Source organism: Drosophila miranda, assembly GCF_003369915.1.
Source record: "Drosophila miranda strain MSH22 chromosome Y unlocalized genomic scaffold, D.miranda_PacBio2.1 Contig_Y1_pilon, whole genome shotgun sequence".
Lineage (NCBI taxonomy): Eukaryota > Metazoa > Arthropoda > Insecta > Diptera > Drosophilidae > Drosophila > Drosophila miranda.
The window spans coordinates 43,846,329-43,868,310 of NW_022881603.1; the positions used below are offsets into that span (position 1 = coordinate 43,846,329).

A 21,982-nucleotide genomic window follows, 5' to 3' on the forward strand; every position below is an offset into this window, starting at 1 on the left:
TATATATACTTTATTGGGTTGGAAACGATTCCTTCTGGACGGTACACACATCCACTTTTACCACAAATCTAATATACCCCAATACTCATTTTGAGTATCGGGTATAATAAAAGAAAGTTACATAGCCCCTCCCATCAGGTAACCAACCTCTACCAAAGAATTTTCGCACATGTGGCTAATATCAGTTAAATCTGTTAAGGGGGCATGGTGCACATGCCAAGGTCGCATCAATACATCAATTCGCGTGCCGAAATTTAATAAGTGCTCTCCAAAATTAAGCCCTGTTTTTAAAACACAACATTTAATCACTGTTACATACAGTTACAGTTAAATAACCCCCGCTTGCATGCAGGTTCGTTGCAGCGATAGAGAACCAATTATAAGCCACCAACAAGACTGATTGCTGATAATAATAATATTTCAGTTTTGCATTTAAATTTTCTCATCGTCATACATACATGACGAGAAAAGTTCTGAATTTTTGAATAATGTGCAATCATTGAGACGGCACACTTCCCAAGTGATGGCTCAGTAACTTCGATGGCGCATATCCTCACAAAACGCCAGACGCTGACAGTCTGTAATATATGATTATTATAATGAAAATACAATGAAGATTAGTCGATATTTAATTGGAGTAAAGTAATTACAATGGGGTACTGGGAGGAGAATATATTAAGGCTTAAGGACTAACACGGAATAAAAGAGCAGTGTTTACATGGTTGGGTGGGTAAACTCTAAATAACAACACCTGAATCCGCGCGGCTATACATATGACACAATCACCTGGATTTCTGAAACCCCTAACGCCAGGTTGGCAATTAAAATCTTTTTTATGTGTTTAACTAGAACAACTAAAAAATCCAGCCCATCCAAATAGCCCTGGGCGAAAGATCCCCCAAAATATTGTGGAGGGAAACAAGGATGATAGTTTTCCCACGGATTTGATAACCGTTACGGGCACCGAAGGCGAATTCCCACCTGTTCAATGAATCTACCTCCTCTTGCATTTACGGCATTAATTATTGTAAAATTAACCCGGCCAAATAGAGGGGCCACCCGCCGCTCTCAGCGATTCATTTCAAAAACGCAGTCAAATTTGAATTTTGAGTCTTTGTCTCCGGGCGGTCTCGAACCTATGTCATCAAAAGAGTCTGCGAGACTCAACGCGCAGCACCAGGTCTCTCCACAAAAATCGGAAATTTGTGAATTTTGTTGAGCAAGCAGTCCACACTTAAATAAACTGCTTGCATTAACATACCCTTTTGGTCAATTTAAAACTAGCCGACAAATTTTTTTTAAATTTTTAATTAAATTTGAGTTTTTACTCCATTCAATCCAGTCATAATTCCATTTTCATGGTTTAAAATGTGTGTGTTAATTGTTGATAGTACAAAAACTGTTTATGACTTCGTACGAAAACATTTGGAACTAAAGATAGCAGCTAAGATGAGACTTAAATTGTTCTTTATTCTGTTGTTGATTATTCTAGCAATGGTTTTATTAATGACGAAAGTCAGTGCCAAACGATGGGCTGATGGAGTAGATGAAGTGTGTGCCTAATCACTTTTTATAGTGTTAAATTATACCAATAAAGATGATGTAGCAAGCTTAGCGATAGTTGATTTAAACAAGTAAATTCATTATTTTTGAGATACCAGCTGATCTCAAAGCGTAGAGCTCTGAGATACACTACTCACAATGCAGGCAGCCGAAACTGAGGTTTGCACATACCTATCTATCAAGTGTAGACCTCAAAGTATTATAATTCAACTAACTAATCGCCAATTCCACAGCCCAAGCGTACCAAGAGTTATATTTATGAGGTATACCGACTTTTAGAGGAAAAGCCAGGGGTTGAAGAAATATTAATCATGAATCGTTCCGGTGTGCCGATCAAAACGTCAATGGAACGCCAAGACGCACTTCAACATGCCTGTCTTTATGAGAATTTGCGTGAAAAGTGTCAGGCATTTCTATCAAAAATGGAGCCACCACAGCTCCTGACCATGTTGCGAGTCCGGACCAGATTCCACGAGGTCCTGCACCTGATGGCAAGTGCAAAATCCAAAGGATACACATCTTAAGGTTGAGGATCTAAATCGTCATTCCTCCAATTTTTAAATAATTGCTCCTACATATATCTACGTTGTTAGTCATCCAACTTCTTACACGTAAAACATTCTTCTCACTTTGTACACAGCCCAAACACAACAAACTGTTCATTTATGTGACTACCTGAATATAAATTCAATCAAACAAGTAATAAATAGTCCTCAGAGCTTCAGCTTAAAAACAAAATATATTCCAAAAACAGATGACATTTTCTGACCAACAGAAAGTAAATATATTCTTGTACTCGTATTTATAAAACACATTTCATTTTCATACTCTTCAGTATGTACAACATAAACGTTAAGTTCTTCTAGAACTAATGTAAAATATTGAATTTGGTTGTCTGTTGTTTATTTAAATGGATTAATCCTTCAATGGGAAACAGTGCCCGAATCAGTGCAGATTTAGCTTGGACAACGTCAAGTCATTCTCGTCAATAGGGGACACCGTTAGTTTCATTTTGTGCTCCTTGGCCATTTTGGATAACATCACAATGTCCGAGTTTATATAGGCACCCCGCAAAAGTGTCACCGACGATTTTTCGGAAGTCTCAAGCTCCTTCACAAGTTCTTCAACACTGGGATTACATTTGGTTTCATCGTTTACTTCTTTAAACTTCTGGCCTGACAACGCACGAGTCCAAATGTCCTGAGATGCCTCTTTGTATTTTTTGATTTTCTTGTCCAGGTCAGTAATCTTAGCACTGATCTCATTGTTATCGGGCTTCTTGGCTTGAGCCTGCATAAATATACACCGAGCATCCTTATATTCGCCTAAGGCGGACAGGGCGCAACCTTCCTGGTAGAGGGCCTTACAGGAAGGCTTATTTTCAGTGAGACGCCGCAAGGCTTTCATCGTAATGCACACGCGTTTGGGATTATGCAATTTATTGTAGCAGATCATCAAGTTTTGCTGGAAAAGTTAAAAAAAAAACACATAAGTGGGGATGAGCCACGACGCTACAAGTTGCATAGTTACATTGAGAGTGATCAACAGAGCGATTTGCTTGCGCTCATCCTCATCATTGGCTAGACGGCAATAGTTTAGAGAGCTTACGGCCCGCTCGAAGGCAGTGACGGCGTTGCGGTAGCGAAAGCGCTTCACACAGTCCTTGCCATGCATGTGCATGTCTAATGCCTTGGGGTAAACTATTGCAAACTTGTCCCGATCCACAGCGGCCATTGACGCGAAGGCATCTGAGTCCCCGATCAATGTGAAGTGAAGAACTTCGATTTTGAAAAGTCCATCTGAACGTGGTTTAATGCGCGGCGGGCAGCCCATCTCGTGAAATAGCAACTTATAGGATATAATAAATTCGGCTTTTTCATATGGGCGCATGGTAAGTACATCAGCCTGGAGGCCTTCTAGCACATCGCAACCTGCACCGGTCTCAAAATAGAATTTAGTTCGGCGCATCAATGAGGAATCAAAAGGAGAACTCTCGCCTTCCCAATAACCACTATAGCGCTCAGCGACACGTGCCTTGTCTGGCACCAGACCTCGGCCCTCACGTGTGATGCGCTTAAAAATGTTCTCATTGATCGGCTCCATCAATTTTTTGAGTTCCTCGAACGATTGGGTCGATGGAGAATCGAGCTCTTCTTCATCAACATCTGGAGCGTTATCACAATCTTCCATTTCGTCGACATTAAAATCATCATCGCCAGCCCCAAATGGCGACTGTTCTACCTCAAATTGTGAGCCAGAGCCAACGAGTTTTCTAGAAGAGTAAGAGGCAGCGTCTAGGCAGCACATGATTGTGCAAATGTATCAAATTTCGATGCTTACCCAAGTTGCAGTGGTTCCTTGAGCATTTGAGTGCAATATGAAAAATTATCTTCCATTTTTTCCACACTTTTTCCCAACTTTAACTTGTTTGGGTTAATTACAAAAATGCGCGCTAGGCAGTGACACCCTCAGAAATATACCAAGTATATACCGGTGAAAAAACGACCTTAGCACACTTATGACCTCTTTAATTAAACAGGATAACAAATTGAGTTAAACTGCGAAAATTAATACTGTTTGTAAATCTTTTCTCTGAAATTACAAAAAAAAAAAAACACACACACGATATCTTTCACTGTAACAGCGCCAAAATGATTCAATTTTCTTGATATTTGGTGGAATATTAAAAAACCGCCTTGGGCGACAATGGGTTAATCGTTCCGTCGAGGATGGGAAACCATATTTCTCGATTTTGATTCAAGATATGCTAATTTTAGACACTCCCTTTTATTGAACTTTTTATATAAATAAAAAAATGTTGTAACGAAAAAGGTCGAACTGCCCACAAAGTTTTTTTTCTACACGATTAGCTACTTCTAAGTACTCCTGAGTACATACATATGTAGATGTGCCAGTTCATAGAACGACTAGATAAAAGCACTCCATGAAAAACCACGAATTCATTAAACATTTCTAACGCCCCAAATCTATCTGCGTATTTGAAAAGTAATTAAAAAATTTAATTTTGTAATAATAAAACGAGGGAGAACGTTGTGAGTTGCTGCGGACGCCGCAACTCTACATTTATACCCGATACTTAGTCAGTATGGCTCCACTCCGGCAGACGCCGCGAATATTAAACGACACGAGAAAGAGTGCGTGCGAGAGAGACAGAAAATCAGTCTGACCGTGACGTCGGGCGCTGCGTAGCCACTGCAAATTGATTTGTTCCTTTTGGCTATAAAAATGATCTGATCTGATCCAGATTCAGCAATCTGATAGATATGGTCGTTATCTATGATTCTGCGTTTTTAGTTTTCTCGAATCGTCGAAATTGTGGATGCCACAGATTTTCGCCCTCATTTTGAGTATCGGGTATAATAAAAGAAAGTTACATAGCCCCTCCCATCAGGTAACCAACCTCTACCAAAGAATTTTCGCACATGTGGCTAATATCAGTTAAATCTGTTAAGGGGGCATGGTGCACATGCCAAGGCCGCATCAATACATCAATTCGCGTGCCGAAATTTAATAAGTGCTCTCCAGAATTAAGCCCTGTTTTTAAAACCCAACATTTAATCACTGTTACATACAGTTACAGTTAAATAACCCCCGCTTGCATGCAGGTTCGTTGCAGCGATTGAGAACCAATTATAAGCCACCAACAAGACTGATTGCTGATAATAATAATATTTCAGTTTTGCATTTAAATTTTCTCATCGTCATACATACATGACGAGAAAAGTTCGGAATTTTTGAATAATGTGCAATCATTGAGACGGCACACTTCCCAAGTGATGGCTCAGTAACTTCGATGGCGCATATCCTCACAAAACGCCAGACGCTGACAGTCTGTAATATATGATTATTATAATGAAAATACAATGAAGATTAGTCGATATTTAATTGGAGTAAAGTAATTACAATGTGGTACTGGGAGGAGAATATATTAATATATAATAAAAGAGCAGTGTTTACATGGTTGGGTGGGTAAACTCTAAATAACAACACCTGAATCCGCGCGGCTATACATATGACACAATCGACTGGATTTCTGAAACCCCTAACGCCATGTTGGCAATTAAAATCTTTTTTATGTGTTTAACTAGAACAACTAAAAGATCCAGCCCATCCAAATAGCCCTGGGCGAAAGATCCCCCAAAATATTGTGGAGGGAAACAAGGATGATAGTTTTCCCACGGATTTGATAACCGTTACGGGCACCGAAGGCGAATTCCCACCTGTTCAATGAATCTACCTCCTCTTGCATTTACGGCATTAATTATTGTAAAATTAACCCGGCCAAATAGAGGGCACCCGCCGCTCTCAGCGATTCATTTCAAAAACGCAATCAAATTTGAATTTTGAGTCTTTGTCTCCGGGCGGTCTCGAACCTATGTCATCAAAAGAGTCTGCGGGACTCAACGCGCAGCACCAAACAGGTCTCTCCACAAAAATCGGAAATTTGTGAATTTTGTTGAGCAAGCAGTCCACACTTAAATAAACTGCTTGCATTAACATACCCTTTTGGTCAATTTAAAACTAGCCGACAAATTTTTTTTAAATTTTTAATTAAATTTGAGTTTTTACTCCATTCAATCCAGTCATAATTCCATTTTCATGGTTTAAAATGTGTGTGTTAATTGTTGATAGTACAAAAACTGTTTATGACTTCGTACGAAAACATTTGGAACTAAAGATAGCAGCTAAGATGATACTTAAATTGTTCTTTATTCTGTTGTTGATTATTCTAGCAATGGTTTTATTAATGACGAAAGTCAGTGCCAAACGATGGGCTGATGGAGTAGATGAAGTGTGTGCCTAATCACTTTTTATAGTGTTAAATTATACCAATAAAGATAATGTAGCAAGCTTAGCGATAGTTGATTTAAACAAGTAAATTCATTATTTTTGAGATACCAGCTGATCTCAAAGCGTAGAGCTCTGAGATACACTACTCACAATGCAGGCAGCCGAAACTGAGGTTTGCACATACCTATCTATCAAGTGTGTACGGTGAGGCTTGTAGCTGCTGTGAGGAGGCCTAGGGTTTTTGGGGTCCGCCGAAAATTAGGCACCGTCTAACGAGAGGCAAGACAAACTCTCTTTAACAGTCGGCAAAGAGGGCCTGGGATCAAAGAGTGGGTCAGAGCCAGGTCAGACTTCCTCGTCGAAAGGAGAGCGAGTTCGAAGTCGAAGTCGGACAAGATAAACGGCTATAAATAGATGGCATTGGACGCCATTGCGGGATTCCAAGCCTGGTCGACAGCATTGGATTTTGTTCTCCAAGTGTCCTCTATAGTGTCAGCCGTAGTTGAATATTCCAAGAAAGGAAAAAGAGAAAAACCATATAAATACAATAACTAGTGAAAAGTAGCCAGGAAGTGAGACGGTGATTAGTGAAACCTCTTCGATACACCCTTTCGACGGGTCACCCGTTTGGGTAAGTTGCGGAATAAAAAAAAAAAGACAGCCTAGCGAAAGAGTATAAAGGTGTTCTGTGGGTGCAAATTTCCATAGGTCTTAAATTGGAGGAGGCTCGTCTTCCACGACCGCCAGCTGAAATTCGTAGAAATTCGCCGGAGCTTTGGGTCGTCGCCTTGGAGCAGTTCGGCGAGCCAGAGAGGAGAGGCCAACTAGTGCCCGGCAGACGGCAGCCGCGTCGGCTTGTTCATCGCTCCGCGTATGCGTCCATACCCCGTGCGCATGGGAGGAGGCAAAGAAAAAAAAAGTGTTCTTCAGTGGCGACAAATAGTGGCAGATCGAGTTAGAAAATTTCTCATAGAAGGCCAGCCCCGCCCAAAATAACAATAACAAAAAAAAAAAAAAGAATCAAATATAAGAAACAAATAACGGATCGTAGTCAGATGCTCTAAGCATCAATACCCGAGTTATTTTATTCTCCCTCTCATTTAGGCTTCTTTAGCTCTCTATCCCTATCTATCTCTCTCCACCTAACTTTGCGCTGCGGGCGAGCCCCCACATACCGGTGCCCGATAAGCGCCGCTAATCTGCACATAGGAATGCAAGACTGAGCGCAGAGGAATGTAAGGCGGCGTGAGGGACGGGAAGAAAAGAGACAGGCAATCACCGTTAAAATTAACTCGATCTGCCTGAGCCACTCGGTCGTCATCTCAATTTTTTTGTGTGTGCGAATTGTGTGTGTTCTTTTTTTTATACTTTTCAGGGGCCCAAATCGGAAGCGCTTCGTCGATGGAGGTTCCTGTAAGTCGTTCAATTGAATAAATAAAATATGTATATGAAAGTTCGAAAAATATATAAAAATATGAAAGTTCGCCACGGGAGCGCACCCAATTAGTGGGTTGAAAAGAGAGGGCATCAGAAAGTCACCTCTTGATTCTTTTCCCTACGCCTCTCGTACATTACACCTTCTCTTTTGGTGGATCGCTATGCCAGCAATTGCTCACATAAAATTTTCTTACATTTCTTTTCTTTTCACTCCTATTCAAATCATCTGTTCTCTCTCATATCTAGCCTAAGCTTCTTATTTATTTACAGTACTTTACGCAAATTATTTAAAATTAAGTCGTAGCCAATACTCGGGAAGGGCAAATGAGAACATTAAATTACTGGGGATCACTAATTTTAGTCATTAGAAATAAATAAACGTTTATAATGTCTGAGTAGAAGAAATAGTGTTTGATCTCCTGCAGCAAGCCCCTGTAGGTCTCGCATAATATAAGGGGTCTTGTAACAAATTATGTGGTATCGGGCACAGCAAGACCAAGGTAGGGTGGGCGAACATCACTCCTCATGAACAGCTGAGGAATTCTTTTCGTTGTCCGTTCACCAGTGCAGTTATTGTCTTTCGTTTTAGGTGTTGTGCTTTCCGTCCGGTTTCATATGGCTTATTGACACGCATTAAATGTAGAATAATAATAGGGTAGGCCTCAGCTTAGGAGCAAATAAACAAGAACACCACACTCGTGGCCGACGAGCCAGTAGCCGGAAAATTGACAGCGTGCCGCTTCAAGCTGAGAGGACCATCTCGCCTACATCGTGGTTGCACGTTACATTTATTATTATTTTTGGCGCCCAACGTGGGGCCACACTGTTAGGTGGGAATTATTACAATTTGTACTTAGGGGTGTGGTTCACGAACAATGACCTAAAACAAACCTTCACTTTTAAAATTTTCCTTCCATCGACTGTTCGATGTCTTTATTGAAGACAAAGAAACGCAAATCATTTCCGCTTTCATTCAGTTCTCTTACGGATCTTTGGAACACCGATAGAAAACTAAGCCCCAGGGTATGTTTCCGGGCCACGATTCTAAGGGTTCTGAGTGAGTTTGACTTATTTCTGTACAAATAGCCTGATTGTCGTGATTAATAGGAATACTACTAGAATAGCTTTAAGAAGCTATCTGTTGTCCATGTCATTTCAGTCTGCGCTGTAAGTGCTACTCAACTTTATGCCTGAGGGACCAAGGGAAAACTGCACCGTCTTGGATTCACTGGTGATGCATTTAGCTTAAGTGCACTCCTGACCACGGATCATTTCATTAAGTGCCTCAGTTTGCTTTGTCTTATCTTTGTTTGGCAGTTTGGATCACTGCTTCTATAAGCGCTGTTGGACGCAGGTGCGCAGAATTTAGAATTACCACTGCCCACGGCCTAGGTGTTCTAACTTGCCAGAAAGTATTTTCCTCTTTAGCTGTACTTGGTGAAATAATTCGGACAATTAAGAGAGGCTCTGCAGGGAGCCAGGCTAGCTGGGAGATCAAACCATTAGAATTTTTTTGTATTATTTTTTTATTTGAAACTGTTGAGTTGAAAGTTTTTGTTTAATTAATATTCAAATTTCATTTCACTTTTAAATTTCCTTATTACATATATATAAGAAAACATACATAACCTTTACGAGTTAAGCAGATAGTTTTTTTTAGTAAACACCTATAAGAAGAAAGATGGGCTTGGATCGGTCTGATGATGAAGGGGCAAGCGCCTCAGCAATCTGTTGCAGGCTGTGCAAAGTCACAATGGCCCCCGAAGATGTTTATAGAACTCCTTGTCAGCATGAATTCCATAAAACATGCATGCGAACATACCTTAAGACACAAACAACCTGTCCAGTTTGCAATGCGGTTTGTAGTGCCCCAACGGCTGGTCAGCCTCCTCTGGTGCCTGGCAAGACTAGACAGCAGACAAAGTCAGTTCTCGCGGGAGGCAGTAAGCAATCCCAAGCAGGGTCGGAGGGTCAAGCGTCTATTTCAAGTCAAGCGTCTACTTCAAATCAAGCGGCTAATTCAAATCAAGTGTCTAGGGAGATCAGGGCGGCTATTAGGGGTATGCAGAATGAATTACTTATCCACCTGACGGAGAAGATGTCTCAAATGATAAGTACCACTGTAGAAGCTCGTCTAGCTTCTAATGCGCAAATTCCGCAGCCGTCAGTAGGGAGCCTGAATATGAACGCTTCTTTGGATCAATTGCTAGAAATTCCCGAGGGGAACCAGGGCGCAGTTTACACACCTCCACTCCGGACTTCGCTCTCTAGATCAGCAGCATCTGATTTAGCTCAGAGACCTGACAAGGTGGGTCACATAATGAATAATTGGAAGCTTCGCTTTTCGGGAGCCTCAGACTCCATAAGCGTGGATTCATTTATATACCGAGTAGAGGCCCTTACCCATCAAACGTTGGAAGGGAACTTTATGCTGTTGTGCAGCAATGCAAACACTCTGTTTGAAGGGAAAGCATCTGATTTTTATTGGAGGTATCACAAGACAGCTGGCTCAGTGCGGTGGATGGATCTGTGTGAAGCGTTGAGGAAGCAGTTCAGAGATTCCCGGACGGACGTAGACATTAGACAGATGATTCGCGATAGGAAACAAAGAGAAAAAGAGACTTTCGGTGTATTTTTTGACGCAATCCAAAAGCTCACTGACAGGTTAGAGCAGCCTCTTTCTCATAAAACTTTGGTCGAGATCGTTCGCCGAAACTTGCGGCCGGAAATACAACATGAAATCCTGAATCAAAAAATAGACTCAATAGAAGCACTACGGGATATATGTCGGAGGCGAGAATGTTTTATGGAAGAGGTGCGTCGGACTCATGGCTATCAAAAACCTGCTCCATTTCGAAAGCAAATCTCGGAGCTAGTGGACGAAGCCTTGGGAGAGGATGCGGAAGAATTCTCGGAATCGGAGTTTGGGGAGGAGATAGCAGCTTTATCCTTGGTGTGTTGGAATTGTCGAAAAGAAGGGCACCGTTACCACGACTGCATAGCTAAACGGAAAATATTCTGCTTTGGCTGCGGAGCGCCAAACACGTATAAGCCATCTTGCAAAAAATGTCAAAAAAACACCAAGGAGAACACGGCAGAGTCTCGTCGGCTGACCAGTGTTCCGCAGAGGGGGTCGGCGAAACAGGACTAGATGTAGCAAGTGGCGAAACGCAAGGAGAGCCTTCTCGGGATTTTGGGGAGGCGGAACCACCGATAGTGGGATGGCATATGAAGTTGATAGAGGGTAAGAAGTTAGAACCTCCAGTGGAAATTGTTAAGTCAAGGAGACTAACTAGAAATGCACGTAGGATCAAGGCCCATTTTAATTCTCTCAAATGTATTAATGAGATAAGGAAAAAGGAGGGAGATAAGAGGCCTTATGCCGAAGTCAAGTTACTGGATAGAACCGTAGTAGGATTGCTAGATACCGGCGCCGGAATGAGTTGCGTGGGTGGTCAATTGGCAAAGGAGGTAGTATGCAGTAAGAAACCATTTAAATTGGTGTCGTCCAATGCTTTTACGGCTGATGGAAAGAAGCATCAAATAGTAGGAAAGTTAACAACTAAGATAGAGTACCGTGGGGAGTCTAAAAACATAGAGCTATTCATAATTCCTAATTTAAGTCAAGATTTATATTTAGGTATTGATTTTTGGTCCCTTTTTGAATTATTACCGTCCGAATGGAAGATTTCCGAAATTTGCGAGAGTTCTGATGTTCATACACTTACGTCTGCTCAGGAGGCGGCGTTAAACCAGGTTATTTCCCTATTTCCATCCTTCGCTGTGTCGGGTCTGGGAAGAACAGATATGCTTTGTCATACCATCGATGTGGGGGATGCGAAGCCCGTAAAGCAGAGACATTTCTCAGTCTCACCGGCTGTTGAGAAATTGCTGTACGGGGAAGTTGATAGGATGCTGAGATTAGGGGTGATTGAGGAGTCAGGAAGCGCTTGGTCTTCTCCGGTGGTACTGGTCCAAAAGCCTGGGAAAGCTCGTCTTTGTCTGGACAGTCGAAAAGTAAACGCGGTGACAGAAAAAGATGCGTACCCGTTGCCCCAGATTGATGGCATCTTGAGTAGATTGCCCAAGGCAGAATATGTAACTAGCCTGGACTTGAAAGATGCATTTTGGCAAATACCTTTGGAGGTGGCGTCGAGAGACAAGACTGCGTTCACCATACCAGGGAGGCCGTTGTACCAATACAAGGTCATGCCGTTTGGTTTATGCAACGCCTCACAAACCATGTCCAGACTCATGGATAAGGTAATACCCGCCGCTCTCCGAAATCAAGTTTTTGTCTACTTAGATGACCTGCTGGTCATTTCAGACACATTTCCCTCGCATCTTGAGGTACTGCGTTCGGTGGCAGAACACATTCGTCACGCAGGGCTGACCATAAATATAGAGAAGAGCAGATTCTGTAGGAGATCCGTAAAATATCTAGGTCACGTAATTGGCGAAGGCGGCATTAAAACAGACCCGGAAAAGATTTCCGCCATTACTAAGTTTCCGCTCCCAAGAACTCTCCGAGCCCTAAGGAGCTTCCTTGGAATGGCCGGGTGGTATAGGAAATTTATACATGATTTTGCTTCACTATCCGCCCCTCTAACAGACTTGCTAAAACAAAAAAAAAAATTCGTCATGTCCCAGGATGGAATAGAGGCCTTTGAAAAATTGAAAGAAACGCTGTGCAAGGCGCCAGTTTTAAGAAGTCCTGACTTTGGAAAGCCCTTCTATATACATTGCGACGCGAGCAATACGGGAGTAGGGGGGGTACTAGTCCAAAAGACGGAAGAAGAGGATGAGATGCCGATAGCTTTCGTGTCTAAAAAGCTGAATAAAGCCCAGCGCAATTATACAGTGACCGAGCTAGAGTGCCTGGCGGCCTTAGTGTGCATTAAAAAGTTCAGAGCTTATGTCGAAGGTCATCAATTCACCGTGATAACGGATCATGCCTCACTGAAGTGGTTGATGTCCCAAAATGATCTGCACTCGAGGTTAGCTCGATGGGCACTAAAATTGCAAGGTTTCCGATTTAGCATCGAGCACCGAAGGGGAACCCAGAACATAGTCCCAGATGCATTGTCAAGGGTTCACCAGGATGAGATCGCAGCAATAGACAAGAGTAATGGGCTCCTGGTGGATCTAGATTCTCCTCACTTCAGAGCGGTAGGGTATCTTGAATTGGTGCAGCGGGTAAAGAGCAACCAGGAACGATTGCCAGACGTAAAAGTGGTCGACAACTTAGTTTACCGGAGAGCTGAGCATGCGAATGGCGACTTACTTCATGACTCGTTTGCTTGGAAATTATGGGTGCCTAAGGAATTGATCGGCGAGATCTTAAAACAGTCACATGATGATCCGTTAGCCTCGCATGGGGGTATTCACAAGACCTTGGAGCGCGTCCGTAGGTACTACTTTTGGCCAGGATTGGTTAACGATGTCAAAGCTTATGTGAACAATTGCAGTGAGTGTAAGACCACAAAGGCGCCAAACTTTACCTTGCGGCCACCCATGGGAAAGCCGGCCGAATCACAAAGATTCTTTCAGCGACTATACATTGATTTTCTTGGTCCATATCCTAGGTCACGAAGTGGTCACGTCGCTATTTTTATCGTGTTAGACCATTATTCTAAATTTGTTTTCCTCAAAGCCGTTAAGAAGCTGACAGCTGATGTAATTATCAAATACTTGCGGGAGGATCTCTTTCATACTTTCGGGGTGCCCGAAACCATAGTGTCCGACAATGGATCCCAATTCAGGGCTGAAAAATTCCAAAGCCTTTTAAAAAGCCACCGTATCTCACATACCTTGACAGCGGTACACGCGCCACAGGCAAATGCCTCCGAGAGAGTCAATCGCTCAGTGATTGCCGCCATCAGAGCGTATGTGCGTCCGGATCAAAAAGATTGGGACGAGAATTTAAGCAGCATTTGTTGCGCGCTGAGATCGTCCATCCACTCGGGAGTAGGCGCTACGCCATACTACATGGTGTTTGGTCAGCAGATGATCACTTCTGGTGGCACTTACTCTCTGCTAAGATCACTAGAGATGTTGGAAGACAGGGCGGCAGCTTTTACAAGAGAGGATTCCTTGGAGTTGGTCAGGAAGAAAGCACGTGAAGTAATGGATAAGCAAAATGCACGTAATGAAAAGCAGTATAATCTAAGATCAAGAGAGATAGTATACCAGGTTGGGCAGGAAGTTTATAGAAGGAATTTTAAACAAAGCAACTTCCAAGCTGGATACAACGCTAAGCTTGGGCACGCCTTCGTAAAGGCTAGAGTTCGGAGAAAGCTAGGAAATTCGCTTTATGAGTTGGAAGATTTGCAGGGCCGAAGCATTGGGAAATACCACGGGAAAGATATCCGCCAATAACAGCTACAAGCGGTTCATCCTTGTGAGCCTTCTGCACCCCAAGTCTGATCTTGGCAGGGGGAGTTGTACGGTGAGGCTTGTAGCTGCTGTGAGGAGGCCTAGGGTTTTTGGGGTCCGCCGAAAATTAGGCACCGTCTAACGAGAGGCAAGACAAACTCTCTTTAACAGTCGGCAAAGAGGGCCTGGGATCAAAGAGTGGGTCAGAGCCAGGTCAGACTTCCTCGTCGAAAGGAGAGCGAGTTCGAAGTCGAAGTCGGACAAGATAAACGGCTATAAATAGATGGCATTGGACGCCATTGCGGGATTCCAAGCCTGGTCGACAGCATTGGATTTTGTTCTCCAAGTGTCCTCTATAGTGTCAGCCGTAGTTGAATATTCCAAGAAAGGAAAAAGAGAAAAACCATATAAATACAATAACTAGTGAAAAGTAGCCAGGAAGTGAGACGGTGATTAGTGAAACCTCTTCGATACACCCTTTCGACGGGTCCCCCGTTTGGGTAAGTTGCGGAATAAAAAAAAAAAGACAGCCTAGCGAAAGAGTATAAAGGTGTTCTGTGGGTGCAAATTTCCATAGGTCTTAAATTGGAGGAGGCTCGTCTTCCACGACCGCCAGCTGAAATTCGTAGAAATTCGCCGGAGCTTTGGGTCGTCGCCTTGGAGCAGTTCGGCGAGCCAGAGAGGAGAGGCCAACTAGTGCCCGGCAGACGGCAGCCGCGTCGGCTTGTTCATCGCTCCGCGTATGCGTCCATACCCCGTGCGCATGGGAGGAGGCAAAGAAAAAAAAAGTGTTCTTCAGTGGCGACAAATAGTGGCAGATCGAGTTAGAAAATTTCTCATAGAAGGCCAGCCCCGCCCAAAATAACAATAACAAAAAAAAAAAAAAGAATCAAATATAAGAAACAAATAACGGATCGTAGTCAGATGCTCTAAGCATCAATACCCGAGTTATTTTATTCTCCCTCTCATTTAGGCTTCTTTAGCTCTCTATCCCTATCTATCTCTCTCCACCTAACTTTGCGCTGCGGGCGAGCCCCCACATACCGGTGCCCGATAAGCGCCGCTAATCTGCACATAGGAATGCAAGACTGAGCGCAGAGGAATGTAAGGCGGCGTGAGGGACGGGAAGAAAAGAGACAGGCAATCACCGTTAAAATTAACTCGATCTGCCTGAGCCACTCGGTCGTCATCTCAATTTTTTTGTGTGTGCGAATTGTGTGTGTTCTTTTTTTTATACTTTTCAGGGGCCCAAATCGGAAGCGCTTCGTCGATGGAGGTTCCTGTAAGTCGTTCAATTGAATAAATAAAATATGTATATGAAAGTTCGAAAAATATATAAAAATATGAAAGTTCGCCACGGGAGCGCACCCAATTAGTGGGTTGAAAAGAGAGGGCATCAGAAAGTCACCTCTTGATTCTTTTCCCTACGCCTCTCGTACATTACACCTTCTCTTTTGGTGGATCGCTATGCCAGCAATTGCTCACATAAAATTTTCTTACATTTCTTTTCTTTTCACTCCTATTCAAATCATCTGTTCTCTCTCATATCTAGCCTAAGCTTCTTATTTATTTACAGTACTTTACGCAAATTATTTAAAATTAAGTCGTAGCCAATACTCGGGAAGGGCAAATGAGAACATTAAATTACTGGGGATCACTAATTTTAGTCATTAGAAATAAATAAACGTTTATAATGTCTGAGTAGAAGAAATAGTGTTTGATCTCCTGCAGCAAGCCCCTGTAGGTCTCGCATAATATAAGGGGTCTTGTAACAAATTATGTGGTATCGGGCACAGCAAGACCAAGGTAGGGTGGGCGAACAGCACTCCTCATGAACAGCTGAGGAATTCTTTTCGTTGTCCGTTTACCAGTGCAGTTATTGTCTTTCGTTTTAGGTGTTGTGCTTTCCGTCCGGTTTCATATGGCTTATTGACACGCATTAAATGTAGAATAATAATAGGGTAGGCCTCAGCTTAGGAGCAAATAAACAAGAACACCACACTCGTGGCCGACGAGCCAGTAGCCGGAAAATTGACAGCGTGCCGCTTCAAGCTGAGAGGACCATCTCGCCTACATCGTGGTTGCACGTTACAAGTGTAGACCTCAAAGTATTATAATTCAACTAACTAATCGCCAATTCCACAGCCCAAGCGTACCAAGAGTTATATTTATGAGGTATACCGACTTTTAGAGGAAAAGCCAGGGGTTGAAGAAATATTAATCATGAATCGTTCCGGTGTGCCGATCAAAACGTCAATGGAACGCCAAGACGCACTTCAACATGCCTGTCTTTATGAGAATTTGCGTGAAAAGTGTCAGGCATTTCTATCAAAAATGGAGCCACCACAGCTCCTGACCATGTTGCGAGTCCGTACCAGATTCCACGAGGTCCTGCACCTGATGGCAAGTGCAAAATCCAAAGGATACACATCTTAAGGTTGAGGATCTAAATCGTCATTCCTCCAATTTTTAAATAATTGTTCCTACATATATCTACGTTGTTAGTCATCCAACTTCTTACACGTAAAACATTCTTCTCACTTTGTACACAGCCCAAACACAACAAACTGTTCATTTATGTGACTACCTGAATATAAATTCAATCAAATAAGTAATAAATAGTCCTCAGAGCTTCAGCTTAAAAACAAAATATATTCCAAAAACAGATGACATTTTCTGACCAACAGAAAGTAAATATATTCTTGTACTCGTATTTATAAAACACATTTCATTTTCATACTCTTCAGTATGTACAACATAAACGTTAAGTTCTTCTAGAACTAATGTAAAATATTGAATTTGGTTGTCTGTTGTTTATTTAAATGGATTAATCCTTCAATGGGAAACAGTGCCCGAATCAGTGCAGATTTAGTTTGGACAACGTCAAGTCATTCTCGTCAATAGGGGACACCGTTAGTTTCATTTTGTGCTCCTTGGCCATTTTGGATAACATTACAATGTCCGAGTTTATATAGGCACCCCGCAAAAGTGCCACCGACGATTTTTCGGAAGTCTCAAGCTCCTTCACAAGTTCTTCAACACTGGGATTACATTTGGTTTCATCCTTTACTTCTTTAAACTTCTGGCCTGACAACGCACGAGTCCAAATGTCCTGAGATGCCTCTTTGTATTTTTTGATTTTCTTGTCCAGGTCAGTAATCTTAGCACTGATCTCATTGTTATCGGGCTTCTTGGCTTGAGCCTGCATAAATATACACCGAGCATCCTTATATTCGCCTAAGGCGGACAGGGCGCGGACCTTCCTGGTAGAGGGCCTTACAGGAAGGCTTATTTTCAGTGAGACGACGCAAGGCTTTCATCGTAATGCACACGCGTTTGGGATTATGCAATTTATTGTAGCAGATCATCAAGTTTTGCTGGAAAAGTTAAAAAAAAAACACATAAGTGGGGATGAGCCACGACGCTACAAGTTGCATAGTTACATTGAGAGTGATCAACAGAGCGATTTGCTTGCGCTCATCCTCATCATTGGCTAGACGGCAATAGTTTAGAGAGCTTACGGCCCGCTCGAAGGCAGTGACGGCGTTGCGGTAGCGAAAGCGCTTCACACAGTCCTTGCCATGCATGTGCATGTCTAATGCCTTGGGGTAAACTATTGCAAGCTTGTCCCGATCCACAGCGGCCATTGACGCGAAGGCATCTGAGTCCCCGATCAATGTGAAGTGAAGAACTTCGATTTTGAAAAGTCCATCTGAACGTGGTTTAATGCGCGGCGGGCAGCCCATCTCGTGAAATAGCAACTTATAGGATATAATAAATTCGGCTTTTTCATATGGGCGCATGGTAAGTACAGCAGCCTGGAGGCCTTCTAGCACATCGCAACCTGCACCGGTCTCAAAATAGAATTTAGTTCGGCGCATCAATGAGGAATCAAAAGGAGAACTCTCGCCTTCCCAATAACCACTATAGCGCACAGCGACACGTGCCTTGTCTGGCACCAGACCTCGGCCCTGGTGCCCCTCACGTGTGATGCGCTTAAAAATGTTCTCATTGATCGGCTCCATCAATTTTTTGAGTTCCTCGAACGATTGGGTCGATGGAAAAGCGAGCTCTTCTTCATCAACATCTGGAGCGTTATCACAATCTTCCACTTCGTCGACATTAAAATCATCATCGCCAGCCCCAAATGGCGACTGTTCTACCTCAAATTGTGAGCCAGAGCCAACGAGTTTTCTAGAAGAGTAAGAGGCAGCGTCTAGGCAGCACATAATTGTGCAAATGTATCAAATTTCGATGCTTACCCAAGTTGCAGTGGTTCCTTGAGCATTTGAGTGCAATATGAAAAATTATCTTCCATTTTTTCCACACTTTTTCCCAACTTTAACTTGTTTGGGTTAATTACAAAAATGCGCGCTAGGCAGTGACACCCTCAGAAATATACCAAGTATATACCGATGAAAAAACGACCTTAGCACACTTATGACCTCTTTAATTAAACAGGATAACAAATTTTCCACAAAAATCGGAAAATTGTGAATTTTGTTGAGCAAGCAGTCCACACTTAAATAAACTGCTTGCATTAACATACCCTTTTGGTCAATTTAAAACTAGCCGACAAATTTTTTTTAAATTTTTAATTAAATTTGAGTTTTTACTCCATTCAATCCAGTCATAATTCCATTTTCATGGTTTAAAATGTGTGTGTTAATTGTTGATAGTACAAAAACTGTTTATGACTTCGTACGAAAACATTTGGAGCTAAAGATAGCAGCTAAGATGAGACTTAAATTGTTCTTTATTCTGTTGTTGATTATTCTAGCAATGGTTTTATTAATGACGAAAGTCAGTGCCAAACGATGGGCTGATGGAGTAGATGAAGTGTGTGCCTAATCACTTTTTATAGTGTTAAATTATACCAATAAAGATAATGTAGCAAGCTTAGCGATAGTTGATTTAAACAAGTAAATTCATTATTTTTGAGATACCAGCTGATCTCAAAGCGTAGAGCTCTGAGATACACTACTCACAATGCAGGCAGCCGAAACTGAGGTTTGCACATACCTATCTATCAAGTGTAGACCTCAAAGTATTATAATTCAACTAGCTAATCGCCAATTCCACAGCCCAAGCGTACCAAGAGTTATATTTATGAGGTATACCGACTTTTAGAGGAAAAGCCAGGGGTTGAAGAAATATTAATCATGAATCGTTCCCTTTTGTCATTCAAAACGTCAATGGAACGCCAAGACGCACTTCAACATGCCTGTCTTTATGAGAATTTGCGTGAAAAGTGTCAGGCATTTCTATCAAAAATGGAGCCACCACAGCTCCTGACCATGTTGCGAGTCCGTACCAGATTCCACGAGGTCCTGCACCTGATGGCAAGTGCAAAATCCAAAGGATACACATCTTAAGGTTGAGGATCTAAATCGTCATTCCTCCAATTTTTAAATAATTGTTCCTACATATATCTACGTTGTTAGTCATCCAACTTCTTACACGTAAAACATTCTTCTCACTTTGTACACAGCCCAAACACAACAAACTGTTCATTTATGTGACTACCTGAATATAAATTCAATCAAATAAGTAATAAATAGTCCTCAGAGCTTCAGCTTAAAAACAAAATATATTCCAAAAACAGATGACATTTTCTGACCAACAGAAAGTAAATATATTCTTGTACTCGTATTTATAAAACACATTTCATTTTCATACTCTTCAGTATGTACAACATAAACGTTAAGTTCTTCTAGAACTAATGTAAAATATTGAATTTGGTTGTCTGTTGTTTATTTAAATGGATTAATCCTTCAATGGGAAACAGTGCCCGAATCAGTGCAGATTTAGCTTGGACAACGTCAAGTCATTCTCGTCAATAGGGGACACCGTTAGTTTCATTTTGTGCTCCTTGGCCATTTTGGATAACATTACAATGTCCGAGTTTATATAGGCAGCCCGCAAAAGTGCCACCGACGATTTTTCGGAAGTCTCAAGCTCCTTCACAAGTTCTTCAACACTGGGATTACATTTGGTTTCATCCTTTACTTCTTTAAACTTCTGGCCTGACAACGCACGAGTCCAAATGTCCTGAGATGCCTCTTTGTATTTTTTGATTTTCTTGTCCAGGTCAGTAATCTTAGCACTGATCTCATTGTTATCGGGCTTCTTGGCTTGAGCCTGCATAAATATACACCGAGCATCCTTATATTCGCCTAAGGCGGACAGGGCGCAACCTTCCTGGTAGAGGGCCTTACAGGAAGGCTTATTTTCAGTGAGACGCCGCAAGGCTTTCATCGTAATGCACACGCGTTTGGGATTATGCAATTTATTGTAGCAGATCATCAAGTTTTGCTGGAAAAGTTAAAAAAAAAACACATAAGTGGGGATGAGCCACGACGCTACAAGTTGCATAGTTACATTGAGAGTGATCAACAGAGCGATTTGCTTGCGCTCATCCTCATCATTGGCTAGACGGCAATAGTTTAGAGAGCTTACGGCCCGCTCGAAGGCAGTGACGGCGTTGCGGTAGCGAAAGCGCTTCACACAGTCCTTGCCATGCATGTGCATGTCTAATGCCTTGGGGTAAACTATTGCAAACTTGTCCCGATCCACAGCGGCCATTGACGCGAAGGCATCTGAGTCCCCGATCAATGTGATTGAGTCCCCGATTTTGAAAAGTCCATCTGAACGTGGTTTAATGCGCGGCGGGCAGCCCATCTCGTGAAATAGCAACTTATAGGATATAATAAATTCGGCTTTTTCATATGGGCGCATGGTAAGTACAGCAGCCTGGAGGCCTTCTAGCACATCGCAACCTGCACCGGTCTCAAAATAGAATTTAGTTCGGCGCATCAATGAGGAATCAAAAGGAGAACTCTCGCCTTCCCAATAACCACTATAGCGCACAGCGACACGTGCCTTGTCTGGCACCAGACCTCGGCCCTGGTGCCCCTCACGTGTGATGCGCTTAAAAATGTTCTCATTGATCGGCTCCATCAAATTTTGGGTTCCTCGAACGATTGGGTCGATGGAGAAGCGAGCTCTTCTTCATCAACATCTGGAGCGTTATCACAATCTTCCACTTCGTCGACATTAAAATCATCATCGCCAGCCCCAAATGGCGACTGTTCTACCTCAAATTGTGAGCCAGAGCCAACGAGTTTTCTAGAAGAGTAAGAGGCAGCGTCTAGGCAGCACATAATTGTGCAAATGTATCAAATTTCGATGCTTACCCAAGTTGCAGTGGTTCCTTGAGCATTTGAGTGCAATATGAAAAATTATCTTCCATTTTTTCCACACTTTTTCCCAACTTTAACTTGTTTGGGTTAATTACAAAAATGCGCGCTAGGCAGTGACACCCTCAGAAATATACCAAGTATATACCGATGAAAAAACGACCTTAGCACACTTATGACCTCTTTAATTAAACAGGATAACAAATTTTCCACAAAAATCGGAAATTTGTGAATTTTGTTGAGCAAGCAGTCCACACTTAAATAAACTGCTTGCATTAACATACCCTTTTGGTCAATTTAAAACTAGCCGACAAATTTTTTTTAAATTTTTAATTAAATTTGAGTTTTTACTCCATTCAATCCAGTCATAATTCCATTTTCATGGTTTAAAATGTGTGTGTTAATTGTTGATAGTACAAAAACTGTTTATGACTTCGTACGAAAACATTTGGAACTAAAGATAGCAGCTAAGATGAGACTTAAATTGTTCTTTATTCTGTTGTTGATTATTCTAGCAATGGTTTTATTAATGACGAAAGTCAGTGCCAAACGATGGGCTGATGGAGTAGATGAAGTGTGTGCCTAATCACTTTTTA

General features: G+C 42.1%; 3 protein-coding genes, 1 long non-coding RNA gene and 1 pseudogene across 5 annotated transcripts; 3 read left to right on the top strand and 2 right to left on the bottom strand.

Annotated features, from left to right (window-relative positions):
* Window positions 1-1,571: 1,571 nt before the first annotated feature.
* Window positions 1,572-2,404, top strand: LOC117190297. Its single transcript, XM_033395380.1, has 2 exons — window positions 1,572-1,722; window positions 1,797-2,404. Exons 1-2 carry the CDS (start codon window positions 1,702-1,704, stop codon window positions 2,085-2,087), a joined length of 312 nt encoding a protein of 103 aa, XP_033251271.1. The 5' UTR covers window positions 1,572-1,701; the 3' UTR covers window positions 2,088-2,404.
* On the bottom strand, window positions 2,284-21,526 carry LOC117190244 (inactive peptidyl-prolyl cis-trans isomerase shutdown-like). Its single transcript, XM_033395297.1, has 4 exons — window positions 21,384-21,526; window positions 21,082-21,315; window positions 3,094-3,609; window positions 2,284-3,027 (listed from the first exon to the last, which is right to left on the bottom strand). The coding sequence occupies exons 2-4, from the start codon at window positions 21,145-21,147 to the stop codon at window positions 2,509-2,511; spliced, it is 1,101 nt and encodes a 366-aa protein (XP_033251188.1). The 5' UTR covers window positions 21,148-21,315; window positions 21,384-21,526; the 3' UTR covers window positions 2,284-2,508.
* On the top strand, window positions 6,442-16,832 carry LOC117190298. The gene is made up of 2 exons (XM_033395381.1): window positions 6,442-6,547; window positions 16,333-16,832. The coding sequence occupies exons 1-2, from the start codon at window positions 6,527-6,529 to the stop codon at window positions 16,621-16,623; spliced, it is 312 nt and encodes a 103-aa protein (XP_033251272.1). The 5' UTR covers window positions 6,442-6,526; the 3' UTR covers window positions 16,624-16,832.
* LOC117190305 lies at window positions 6,568-8,628 on the top strand. Of its 2 annotated transcripts, none has more exons than XR_004473666.1 (3): window positions 6,568-7,006; window positions 7,084-7,329; window positions 8,402-8,628. It is a non-coding gene; the product is annotated as an uncharacterized LOC117190305 (long non-coding RNA). The 2 variants fall into 2 exon arrangements; XR_004473665.1 differs by lacking the exon at window positions 8,402-8,628 and adding an exon at window positions 7,751-8,213.
* Window positions 16,820-18,591, bottom strand: LOC117190231 (annotated as a pseudogene).
* Window positions 21,527-21,982: the final 456 nt, after the last annotated feature.

Coding starts and splice junctions, on each gene's coding strand:
- LOC117190297 (XM_033395380.1), top strand. CDS start 1,702: ATGCAGGCAGCCGAAACTGAG. Junction 1,723..1,796: donor TGCAGGCAGCCGAAACTGAG/GTTTGCACATAC, acceptor CCAATTCCACAG/CCCAAGCGTACCAAGAGTTA.
- LOC117190244 (XM_033395297.1), bottom strand. CDS start 21,147: ATGGAGCCGATCAATGAGAACATTTTTAAGCGCATCACACGTGAGGGG. Junction 3,610..21,081: donor GGCACCAGGGCCGAGGTCTG/GTGCCAGACAAG, acceptor GGCCGAGGTCTG/GTGCCAGACAAGGCACGTGT. Junction 3,028..3,093: donor CTCTGTTGATCACTCTCAAT/GTAACTATGCAA, acceptor TAACTTTTCCAG/CAAAACTTGATGATCTGCTA.
- LOC117190298 (XM_033395381.1), top strand. CDS start 6,527: ATGCAGGCAGCCGAAACTGAG. Junction 6,548..16,332: donor TGCAGGCAGCCGAAACTGAG/GTTTGCACATAC, acceptor CCAATTCCACAG/CCCAAGCGTACCAAGAGTTA.